The sequence below is a fragment of the Peromyscus eremicus genome, chromosome 2 (genome assembly GCF_949786415.1).
Source record: "Peromyscus eremicus chromosome 2, PerEre_H2_v1, whole genome shotgun sequence".
NCBI classification, from domain to species: Eukaryota; Metazoa; Chordata; class Mammalia; order Rodentia; family Cricetidae; genus Peromyscus; species Peromyscus eremicus.
In genome coordinates, this window is record NC_081417.1 from 146,863,556 (window position 1) to 146,875,576 (window position 12,021).

The window sequence follows — 12,021 nt, forward strand, 5'->3', positions numbered from 1 at the left end:
GGGAGGGAAAAAAAAGTTTTATTTTTGAATTTCATGCTTCAAAATCAGATCATAATTTTATGAACTTGTCCTTTAGGATACTCAATATTTGATTTGGGCAGTATCTGGTCTGAACTTAATTGAGGAAATACAAATTGGCTACTTTGCTTATAAGCACTGAAAAGCAACTTGCTCTTGGGGTTAAATGTGCTAAAATTTTCTTTGCATAAATAACCCTGGGGCACACTTAATCATCAGTTACTTGCAGGATTTGATAAAGCCAAAATGAGTCTTTGGGTTTAAAAAGGTCAGGGAGAGGATCTTATGCTGCATCTTACATCTCTTTTAAAAACAGGAAATGCAATTGCAGCTTAAAGCCTTTCAATATTAAAACTTAATACAATAAATTTACTTTGTATAGGTCACAATCACATCAATTACATCGATGCACTGGCACTTAAGCACAAGGGCAGTCTTTAAAAACTGGAGACCTTTAAAATTAGGCCATAGTATAAAAAAGTTCATGGTCTTATATTCAGCAAATTCACACTAAAAATAGTCTCTTTTTGTAGAATAAAAGCCAGAAAACTTTACATATGTTACAAGCTCATTACATGTATTTACATGGCTCTTTTCTTCTCTATGTATTTGTCACATACACAACTCCCTGCTTCAAGCAAGCTTTGTAGGCATAAGGCCAGATCACCTCAGTAGCTATATAAGATGCTAGCGAATAAAAATGTTATTTGAAAGCTATTCAGTATTTGTTTTTGGAAAAGATTTGGTGTATAAATGCCTATCCACTTGTATTTAGAGGAAATTTTGGGCTATCTACTTGGCCTCATTCTAATAAGCTCCAATTGCCCTTTACACATTTACCACTGTACAACTTAAGACACAGCTATTTTATAAGATGCCCATGATGTTATGGTTTGGGTGTCCCTAGAACGTTTAACTAAACTGTGCACCTTGTTTGGAGTCTTTGTGTATCTTAGCTAAATGCTCATTATCTGAATTTTTTCTTTCCCGTTTTCCTGCTAGACAATAAAGCTAATTACTGTTCCCAAAATCTAAGCTTGAATTTAGTTAGCAAAACTACCAAGTATTATTAAACTATCCCTACACTATTACAATATAGTGCACACAGAACAAATGTCTGCTTATATTGTAAACTAGCACTTTTGTAAAAATTCCCTAAAGTCAAATCAACTGATGGCTATGTGTGAACATGACGGAATTTAAATTAGTACTTAGGCTTTTAAACCTGTACTTTAAGTAGGGTTTTAAGTTGAAATGTCATTATTTCCTTATCTGAAGGGTTCAATGAAACAGGAACCCAGTGGCTTGGTGGCTTGGGGAGAACACTTGGTGATGGTGGTTCACTAAATTTGGCTCCGGCATAGTTCTGGTTAACTTGAGACTTAAAAAGCAAGCTCGGACTTGATAAGCTAGCATTCCAATTTGGGTTGTTAGAAAGGCTCTTGTTCTTTCCCCCATTCTGCATGGCCTGCCATGCAGCTGCCGATGGAGCGTACCCATGTCCTCTTTCTTTTTTCTTATGGACGATCTTCATCTGGGGATTCTGATCCTTGGTCTTCTGTCTGTTGTGCTGTTGTTGGTTCTTACTAACATTTCTAGATTGAGGGGCTGGAGTGTTATACCTCTCTCCACCTCCCATCTTCAGCTTCTTTGTCACCTGTAAGTAAAAAAATGTAAAATTGCATGTGTCCTTTTTGAAGTTTCAAAAGCTCCAGTTCTAGAAATGTCGTTAGACAGGCTTGCCCCACCAGACCATTTACCTCAAAAATATGAAAGCAAGTCCTTAGACAAATACCAGTTGTTTGTGAAAGCTAAATTAAAGCAATGTATTCATTCTACATATAGCCTAAGAAACACTTAAATTCACCACCACCCTTTGGACAGTGTCTCCCATACCAGACTGGTCTCCAACTTTAAGCAGTTTTGCCCCAACCTCCAGTGCTAGGATTACGGGGATATATACCATGGCTATAGTCCTTACTTTCCATCATAAAACACCAGCCTCATTATGATGTGACTATACCTTTCAGTCTGCTTTTCAGATTGCAGGATCTCCACTCCTTGTCCTCTTCCTTGCTGCCAAGCCCAGGATAAGAGATGTTGCTTCCTGCTAGATCCTTTCCTTTGTCTCAGTACATAAGTTTTCATGAGCCAATCTGCTGATTTCAGCCTAGGCGCTGAGGCCAACATCGAGTCTCCTCACACACAAGTTTGAGAGAAGTCCTAGCTAGAAAAGGAAATAGAATTACTTGAAAACAACTCAAAGTGATCGCTTAAACTTTCTACAGTAGTAAATGGCTGTTGCTACTTCCTCAAAGTAAGGCAGATGTATGAGACCATGAGTTTCTTTAACCTCATAAATGTCACCTTACAACTCCTTGGTGATGTCTTGTGAGTTCTACCCGCCTACACGTTTTAAAGTCAAACTGAGGAAGCGTTTGCTTCTGTGACCACACCAAGAAACTAGGGACCATGAGTTCCATCCGGATTTTCTGCTTCCAACCCTTCCAACACTTCTACACCAAGGCACTGTTCACAAAACGTACATGGTGCTTTGGGTAGGAGTCCACACTCCCGGTCCCGTAACCATAGCATTTGAAGATATGCACGCCTCTCTAAAGTGGACGGTCATGGAGATTTCTCTCATGCGAAGCTAGCAAACACCCTCACAAGGCTGAGAAAGCCTCCGATTTTCTTTGTCACAATGTCCGTACTCTCGGCTACCCGAAATGCGAGCCTACGGGCTCGTCGCCTCTGCCCGCGCGGCTCAGCTCCCAGGAAGACACGCTGCCCAGCCCCGCTTCCTCCTCAGCCCGGCCCAACAATGGGGTCCGCGGCGGCCAACATGGCCGTCCCCGCCACTCACCGACTTCGAGTTCGGGCGGCGGCGGCGACTCCCTCTCGATGCCCAAACCTCCCTCCCTTCCCAGGGAGAAACGATGCACGGATCAAACACTGCTCACGAGCGAGTCACACACCACAGTTCCGTCTTCGACCAACCTTCTCCTGCCTTTACCGACAAAATGGAGGCCGCTGCGAGCGCGGAAGAGGGCCGGCGACTCCGCAGCCAATCAGGACGCAGCAGCGCGCGTCGCAGCCAATGAGACGCCGGCCACCGCCTGTTGCTGGGGCAGGCCGGAGCGAGTGCGGGGAGGCTGTTGTGGTGGTTTGAAATCCTGCGGGAGGAGCATGTCGGGAATAACTGCCCAGCCTGGGAGCTGCGCTGCGGGGCTCTCCCGCGGCCGGGTGGGGGCAGCTGGTCTCCAGTTGGGTTGCTGGTGGCGTAGGCAGTTTTTATGGGCAGAAAACGCTCAGTCGCTTCGGTGACCAGGCCCCTGCCCAGCTGCCCTGTCTTTGTTTCTGGTTCTCTCTGCCCTGCAGTCACTTGGCGGCCCCCGAGGCTGCTGGGGGTCCCGGCAGCCATTCTGCACACGACCATCTTCACTTCTGCATGCCCCTCTGATCTAACTTCGGGTTTTCTCTGGACCTGAGACAGTCACCACCATCAGGGCCTGCTTTTACTAAACACAGCGCTGGCTGGTTTCTTACTACAATTTTTGGCCTTGTTTAATAAGTGCGAAAAATGAGAGAGAAAAGAGGATGTCAAGGATGACAGCAAGGTTCAGGCAAGAAAGAGGGACATCTTTTGGTTTTTGGTTTGTTTGTTTCGAGACAGGGTTTCTCTGTATAGTTTTGTGCCTTTACTGAAACTCAGTAATCCAGGCTGGCCTCGAACTCAGAGATCCACCTGGCTCTGCCTCCCGAGTGCTGGGATTAAAGGCGTGCACCACCACCGCTCGGCTTGTTTTGTTTTTAAAGAGAAAAATAGTAGGTATCCAAAATCAAGGGTTTTAAAGGTGAACACTAAGTTCTATAAATAATTCTGGGGGTAAATAATCCAAAATCAATCGGTTTGTGCCGGGTGTCTTGGCTCATTCCTGCATGGACTACAACATAGCAGAACCCTGTCTCAAATTGTAATGCAGTTGCCCCTCAGAATTTTGCGAACCTGTACATGTACATCATGCGTGCTTACTCTGCACCCTACCTTATGCTAGATTTTTGCTTATTTCACCCTTACAGCAATTTTAGGGGCAAAGTTACTTCCCCATCTTAGCGGGGAAGTAACAGATTCAGAAAAATGTCAGTGCATGATGCTGCAGCGACATCCCAAGGCTGGACTCATGTACACTTAGTGTTTGTGTCCTCCCTGTGCCTAAATGGTGCTTGACCTAGAGGGCACACAGACTGTGGCTGACATTGCCAGGAGGTGGGGTAATATGAAGCCCGTGTATTGCCATCAGGCAGAACCCACTCTCTCCACAAGGTCAGAGTCGGACTGCCCTTGGGGGAGCATGGTTCTACCTTTCATCATCTCTAGCTCAGTCATTAGTAGCTACCAACAGCCATTAGAGCTCTGAACTGGGGGCCATATGTGAAAAATGCCTCTTCAGGACACCTGATCACCATTCTTGCCTATCTGATTCCTATTTATTTGTGCGTAGGGGTGTTTTGTCTGTGTATTGTATGCTTGCAGTGCCCTGGGTTGCCAGAAGAGGGCAGCCGATCCTCGGTAAGACATTAGAGATGACCATGAGCTGCCATGTGGTTGCTGGTCCATTGCAAAAGCCACAAATGCTGTTAACCACTGAACTCTCTCTTCAGTCTCCATACCAACCTTTAAAAATCAGTTCCGCCGGGCGGTGGTGGCTCACGCCTTTAATCCCAACACTCGGGAGGCAGAGCCAGGTGGATCTCTGTGAGTTCGAGGCCAGCCTGGTCTACAGAGCGAGATCCAGGACAGGTGCAAAGCTACACAGAGAAAACCTGTCTCGAAAAACCAAAAAAAAGTCAGTTCCACGTGGAGGGGGGGGGGGGGGTAGAAGAGAGGGGAATCTGTGGTTGGTATGTAAAATGAATTTAAAATTTTCTTAATAAAAAAAAAATCAGTTCCACAAACACAATACAGTCACAATCTAAACACAATTCTCAGGTTAAGTAAAAAAATGTTAGCCGGGCCTGGTGGCAAACGCCTTTGATCCCAGCAAAAGCAGGAGGATCTCTGAATTCAAGTCCAGCCTGGTCTACAGAGTGAGTTCCAGGACAGACAGGACTACTGGGGAGGGGGGTGGAGGGTTTAAAAAAAGAAAAGAAAATACTGATGCAAACCTCTCTGTGGATGCCGATCTCAATACATGGGGACAAACAGCTAACAAAGGCAGCAGTGTTTCTGTTTCTGAGACAGGGTCTTACTATGTAGCCTTGGCTGATCTTGAACTCCTTGAGATCTGCCGGCTTCTTCCCCCCAGGGCTGGGACTAAAGACTGGGTGTTTGATTTAAAACATTAATTTAGCTAGCTGGGCCCTCTGCCACACCCTAGAGTTATAAAATGAATGAAGCCATATCTATCCAAAAGGAGGCCAAAAAACCTTTCCTATTTATCAGACAGGGGCTGAGCTTTGGGGACATTTGTCCTATTTTTCTCCAGTGTCGAGAAACAGGCAATGCCAGCTGCAGACATTAAACAGCCTGCTCATTGCTAGGGAGTTAGACGATAACCTGGCACTGTTAGAGGGTCAGCCTGAAGGTTTGTCCACAGCAGAATCTTTTCATTATAAAGCAGTAAAAGTGCGTGTCGGGGGGTGGAGGGTGGGTGCAGGACTCGGCTGTGACGTGTGAGGACCTTAGTTCAGAACCTCCAGGCTCACAGAAGTTTGTAACTGCTGTGGGAGGAAAAGAAATGACTGCAGTCAAGCCTGTGAGCCCCAAATTCAGTTAGAGAACTCCTCTCAAAAACTAAAGTGGAGGACTCTGACATGGTGGCAACACCTGTAACTACAGCATTTGGGAAGCAAAGGCAGGTGAATTCTGAGTTCCAGGCAGCCAGGCTTAACGAGAGCCTGTGTCAATTAAAAAAAAAAAGTGGGGCTGGTGAGGTAGCTCAGCAGGTAAAGGTCCCTACCGCCAAGCCTGATGACCTGAGTTCCGGGACCCATTATGGTGGAAGGAGAGAACTGACTCCCACAAGTTACCCTCTGATATCCACATTGCACCATGGCATATGCATGCACAAGCAGAAAATGAAATAAATGGTGTGAGCAAAGAATGTACTAAGCCATTGAGGAATGTCAACATCTGACCTTAACAGGCACACGGCACACGTGCCCCCACAGACACACCACACACGTGCATGCACACAAGTTTTGTAAATATTCCCTACCTAATCTAAATGGAAGTAGAATGAAAATAACGTGTTTTTTTTTCTTTAAATAGATTTATTTATTATGTATACAGTGTTCTGCCTGCACACAGGAAAAGGGCACCACACTGGAAGAGGGCACCAGATCTCATTATAGATGGTTGTGAGCCACTCCGTGGTTGCTGGAATTGAACTCAGGAACTCTGGAAGAACAGTCAGTGCAAGTTCTCTAGTCTACTAACTGGCTTGTAGACTGTTGGCTTAAGGTTTGTTCTTTCTTCTTTAAGCTTGTTTATAAATTCGGGGTCAGCTTGAATGTCTGCGGGCCTGCTAGCTGATGGCTTGCTGCTTCAGTTTGTCAGAAAATTCATACCTGCCAAAACAGTAAAGGGGAGCACCAGGCCTGCGGGTCTAGGAGATGCAGGGCTCTCATGTTGTTACCAAACTGGTATGAAAATCACACCCCCTTCTGCACACCGTGCATTTGTTTCCTGGGGAAGCATCTGGGGATGGTTGCACAGGGTCACACATTCCGGAGAACTTGCTCGTCTGCTGTCAGTCAGGCCAGTCATTTGACTAATTACCAAACGGAGCACAGGAAGTCCGTGGGGAACTCCCACGGCTTCATGATGCTCAGGGAGGGATCCAGCCTTCAAGACCTTAAAGAACTCTGCAGCCTGAGATACAGAATGCCATCCCACATTCAGGGGCTTGGGGGGTGGGTCCATAAGTGTTCCAGTACAGCTGAGTCTAGTGTCTCTCTAGTTCAGTCACTGTTCTGAGTGATTCTCTGGCAATCCCTTGTCATGAAGCTAGCTGTGTGTATGGAGTCCCTGCTCACTGTCTGTGTAGCTCTCAACAACACAGGAGAAAGCATTTCCTAAACACCCAGGGCTTTTAGCTTAGGTTTGTTGTGAAAGGGGGTTCTTTGAACAGGACCTCATGGACCTCAGGCTGGCCTCAAACTTGCTTTGCAGCTAAGAATGACCTTGAATGATCTTGCTGCTTGTACTTCCCAAGGGCTGGGATTACAGGTGTACACCACCGTGCCTGGCCTAATTAATTTATGCTTTTGAAAACATCACTATATCGTGAACGTGTTTCCGCATATATACAAACGTACATACGTGATTATTAGTAGAATTTTATGCTATGACCATATGTCACTAATTTTACAGTTAGCCACTGTTTACAGTTTTCTCCTATTACATGTTGACCTGGATTTTCTTATAAATTTTTACTTCCTTAGATAAATTTCCAGTAAGTTCCCAGCTGTAAAGATATTAGGTCATGAGGTAAATATATAGGTTAAGTACTGGCTATTTTTTTGTCAACCTGATGCAAGCTGGGGTCATTTTGGAAGAGGTTACCACGGCCAAGAAAATGCCTCCATCCGCTAGATTGGTCTGGAAGCAAGTCTGTTGGGCATTTTCTTTTTCTTTTTTTTTTTTTTTTTTTTGTTTTTTGTTTTTTGTTTTTTATTTTTTTTCAAGACAAGGTTTCTCTGTGTAGTTTTGGTGCCTATCCTAGAGCTCACTCTGTAGACCAGGCTGGCCTTGAACTCACAGAGATCAAAGGCATGTGTCACCACCGCTCAGCTGGGCGTTTTCTTTAATGATTGAAGGGGAAGGCCCATCCCACTGCGGGTAGTGCCACTACTCCTGAGCAGGTGTTCCTGGGTTGTATAGAAGAACAAGCTGAGCAAGCCATAAGGAGCAGGCCAGTAGGCAGCGTTCCTCTACCGCCTCTGCTTCAGTTCCTGCCTCCAGGTTCCTGCCTTGAGTGCACTACAGTCTATTCCAGCAACAGAAAAGTAAAGAAAGCAGTAAGGTGGGCTGGAGAGATGGCTCAGTGGTTAAGAGCACTGACTGCCCTCTTTTCCAGAGGTCCTGAGTTCAATTCCCAGCAACCACATGGTGGCTCACAACCATCTGTAATGAGATCTGGTGCCCTCTTCTGGCATGCAGACAGGACACTGTGTACATAATAAATAAATCTTTAAAAAACGAGAGAAAGAAAGCAGTAAGGCTTTTGATACATGTTACCAAAGACCTCCTAGAAACTATGTATCCAGAGGCCAGGAAGAAGGACTGTTAAATGCTTTAGACATAGCATGAGGATCTAAATTCAGCTCCCTAGAACTGACATAAGAAAGCTAGGCTCGCTGTGCAGTGGTGGCGCACGCCTTTAATCCCAGCACTTGGGAGGCAGAGGCAGGCGGATCTCTGTGAGTTCGAGGCCAGCCTGGTCTACAGAGTGAGTTCCAGGACAGGCTCCAAAGCTACAGAGAAACCCTGTCTCAAAAAGCCAAAAAAGAAAAAAAAGAAAGCTAGGCTCTGAGGTGCATGTATGTAATCCCAGTGCTAGAATTGAGGACAGGCTGATTCCAGTCAGCTTAGCCAATCAGTAAGCTCCGGGTTCCATAAGCAACCCTGTCTCAAAAAAAAAAAAATAATAATGTGGAGAATGACCAAAGAAGATACTCAATATTTACTTCTAGCTGCTGAAAGCATCTATTCACACATGCATGTGCACCCACATGAACAGATGTACACACATACCCACAGAAAAAAAGAAAGATAAACTCTGTGTTGCCAGGCGGTGGTGATGCCTGCCTTTAATCCCAGCACTCTGGAGGTAGAGGCAGGCAGATCTCAGTGAGTTCGAGGCCAACATGGTCTACAGAATGATATCCAGGATATCCAGGGCTACTCAGAGAAACCTTGTCTGGGGGAGAAAAAAAAAAAGAAGTTAATTAATTATGTGTCTATTTAAGTCCCCACCATCAGGGTACAAGTTAAGTCCCAGCTCTGGAAGCACTGTTGTTGTTAGTAATGGCTGCTCCTCTGACTTTGGATCTGTAAGAAGAGCTAATGAAATAAACAAAATAGTGATTTTAATGGTGTTTTAAGGTCACATACTATATATGGCTTCTTATACAATATGCCCCATGGGACAGCTCTTTGTTCCACAGAATATGGAGCTAATAAGGTCTCCTGAAATCAGCATCTTCCCTGGCTGTCAACTTGTCAGCTGATAAGCTACAAACATCTGGAATTTTCCATGGACTAAAGCAGGCCAATGTTTGTCGGCTGGCTTATGGCTTTGGTTCAGGAAGAGCTTTCGAAAGTCAAGATCCTTTGGACACAGCCCATATTTTGCTGCATTAAAAAAAAAATTAAACAAATTTCCATTGTTTTAATAGATGATTAAACCAGCTTAGCCTAGTTGACAGTGCAGTTTCCACTCTTGGGAACGGCATGCAACGAGGGTGTCCACGGCTCACCACGTCCGAGGAAGTGAACTGACTTGCCAGGACCAGCTGACCCTCTCCTCTCCTTGGGGGAGGGTCTCCCATGTGGTGCAGGCTGCCCTGGAACTCACGACTCTCCTGCTTCAGGGTCCAGCTGTGGTCTGTGGATTCCAGTGTCTCGTGCTTAGACTGTCCAATCATCTCTTTGCCTTTGTCTGCTCTGTTGTTGTCTTTGTTTTGTTGGAGATGTCACATGACATTCGTGAGCATCGTCTTTTGCGTACTCCAAATGTACTCTTCTAAGCTGGGGACATACATCTCAGTGGTATATTGCTGGCCTAACGTGCACAAGGCTCTAGGTTCAAACCCAACACCACCCAAAAAACAAACATTTTAATTGCACAATAATAGTGCTAAGCACTTTACTGTCTATTATTCTCTCTGTCTGTCTGTCTGTTTCTCTCTCTCTCTCTCTCTCTCTCTCTCTCTCTCTCTCTCTCTCTCTCCAGGGTTTCTGTGTGTAGCCCTGGCTGTCTTGGAACTTGCTCTGTAGACTAGACTGGCCCTGAACTCAGAGATCTGCCTGCCTCTGCCTCCCCAGTGCTGGGATTAAAGGCATGCATCACCACCACCTGGCTTCAGGCTTTTTTTTTTTTTTAATGCGATTTTATTGGTGGTATTCAAGGCTGGGGAGGTCTCAAATATGAGAGAGCAAATGAAGGCATCCACCTGGGGCTTTTCAGGCTCTTGTTACAATCAGAGAAAAAAAAAACTCAGAAACTAGGGCTGGTGAGATGTCTCAGTGGGTGAGAGCGTTTGCTGCCAAGCCCATCAACCTGATACCTATGACCTACGCTGTAAAGTAAGAACTGACTCCCAATGGGTTGGCCTCTGACCTCCGAGCATTAACCCTCCCCTATACTAAAGACAAGGTAGTTAAAAACTTTTTTTAATCATAAACTAAACAAAGGAACTGAGAGTGTCTGACAGGGTCACAGCCTTGACAAACCTGACAGCCAACAGGAGAGGTGCACTCAGGGCTGGGTACAGCCTCCTCGAGAGACCTGCATGCCCAGAAGCTTGGGTAGCCCGTTTGATGGACATGTTGATATAAAACCGCAACTTTCACCTCAAAGGGGATGAAAGGGTTTATTCTGGAACCAAATATGAGTGACCATGTCTGGGGCAGCCCCAAATTCCGTCTTACAACATGGAAGCAGTTTCCTGCCGTTTTTACAGTTAATCAAGGCTCTTTTCAGGCACGTTAGGGGAAACATTAGATAGGTTACAGCATAGGAGAGAAATTCCGGCTAGAAGCCTCTGGATCTATCTAACGATGCTCTCAGCTTTGGGTTTGCTGGAAAGTAGGGCTCTATTCGCACATTCCAAAGGATTTACCTGGTGTCACAGAGCTCTTAGGTCAGATATAGAAGGAGACAATAAATGCCTATTATGAGGACTAAAGATATCCCAAGATAATTTGGCTTTGGACTTAAAACATTTCAACCTCTCTACAATTTTGATTCATTTTGTTTATTGTCTTTTGAGACAGGCTCTTATGTGACCCAGGCTGGCCTTGAACTCTAGATATAGGTAAGAATGACCTTTAACTCTTAATCCTCTGGCCTTCACCTCACACATGTAGGGACTATCAGTGTAGACTGCCACACCCTGCTTTTTCTTTTTTTTTTGTTTTTTCATTCACACATGTAGGGACTATCAGTGTAGACTGCCACACCCTGCTTTTTCATTTGTTTGTTTTTTGGTGGCAGAATGACAGTGTCTCATTCTAACCCAGGCTGACAAGGAACTCATTATGAATCCCAGGCTTAGGCAATTTTCGTACCTCAGCCTTAGGAGTAACTCAGAGCATCCCCTTCCTTCTTCCTTTTCAAGCTGAACTCTGTAAGAATCCTAGACTGGTCTGATGTTGCACACCTGGGATCATAACACTAACACCAGAGGTAGGAAGATGGTGAGATCAAGTCCAACTGGGATATAGAGTAGGACCCTGTCCCAAAAAGCAAGATAAAAGTACCTAGAGTGGTGATGCAAACCTATGATCCCAGTACATGGGACCCACAGGCAGGCTGATGAGCCATCCTCAGCTGGTGTGGAATATTAGCTTAAGATGCCTTACATTCATTTATGCTATAGAATATTTGTTTGATGATGCAAAGATGTGTTGCATTCTTTTATGTTGCATTTGTTTAACTCTGTAAAGCTGTCTTACTGTGCCTGCCTCATTGGTCTAGTAAAGAGCTGAACAGCCAATAGCTAGGCAGGAGAGGGATAGGCGGGGCTAGCAGGAAGAGAGAATAAACAGGAGAAGAGGGAAGAGTGAGCAAAGGGGCCAGCCACCCACCACACAACCAGCCATGGAGTCAGAAGGAAAGAAAGGTATATGAAATCGAGAAGGGTAAAAGCCCAGAGGCAAAAGGTAGACGGGATAATTTAAATTAAGAAAAGCTAGCCAGGGATGGGGGTGGGGAATGGCGAGGTGGGGGAGTGGGGAGGGGTGGGGGGATGGGGGAGTGGGGGTGTAGCACA

General features: G+C 45.4%; 1 protein-coding gene across 1 annotated transcript; it reads right to left on the bottom strand.

Annotated features, from left to right (window-relative positions):
• Pnrc2 (proline rich nuclear receptor coactivator 2) lies at positions 1 to 3,057 on the bottom strand. The gene is made up of 3 exons (XM_059255192.1): positions 2,885 to 3,057; positions 2,042 to 2,245; positions 1 to 1,675 (listed from the first exon to the last, which is right to left on the bottom strand). The coding sequence occupies exon 3, from the start codon at positions 1,655 to 1,657 to the stop codon at positions 1,238 to 1,240; it is 420 nt and encodes a 139-aa protein (XP_059111175.1). The 5' UTR covers positions 1,658 to 1,675; positions 2,042 to 2,245; positions 2,885 to 3,057; the 3' UTR covers positions 1 to 1,237.
• Positions 3,058 to 12,021: the final 8,964 nt, after the last annotated feature.

Coding starts and splice junctions, on each gene's coding strand:
- Pnrc2 (XM_059255192.1), bottom strand. CDS start 1,657: ATGGGAGGTGGAGAGAGGTATAACACTCCAGCCCCTCAATCTAGAAAT.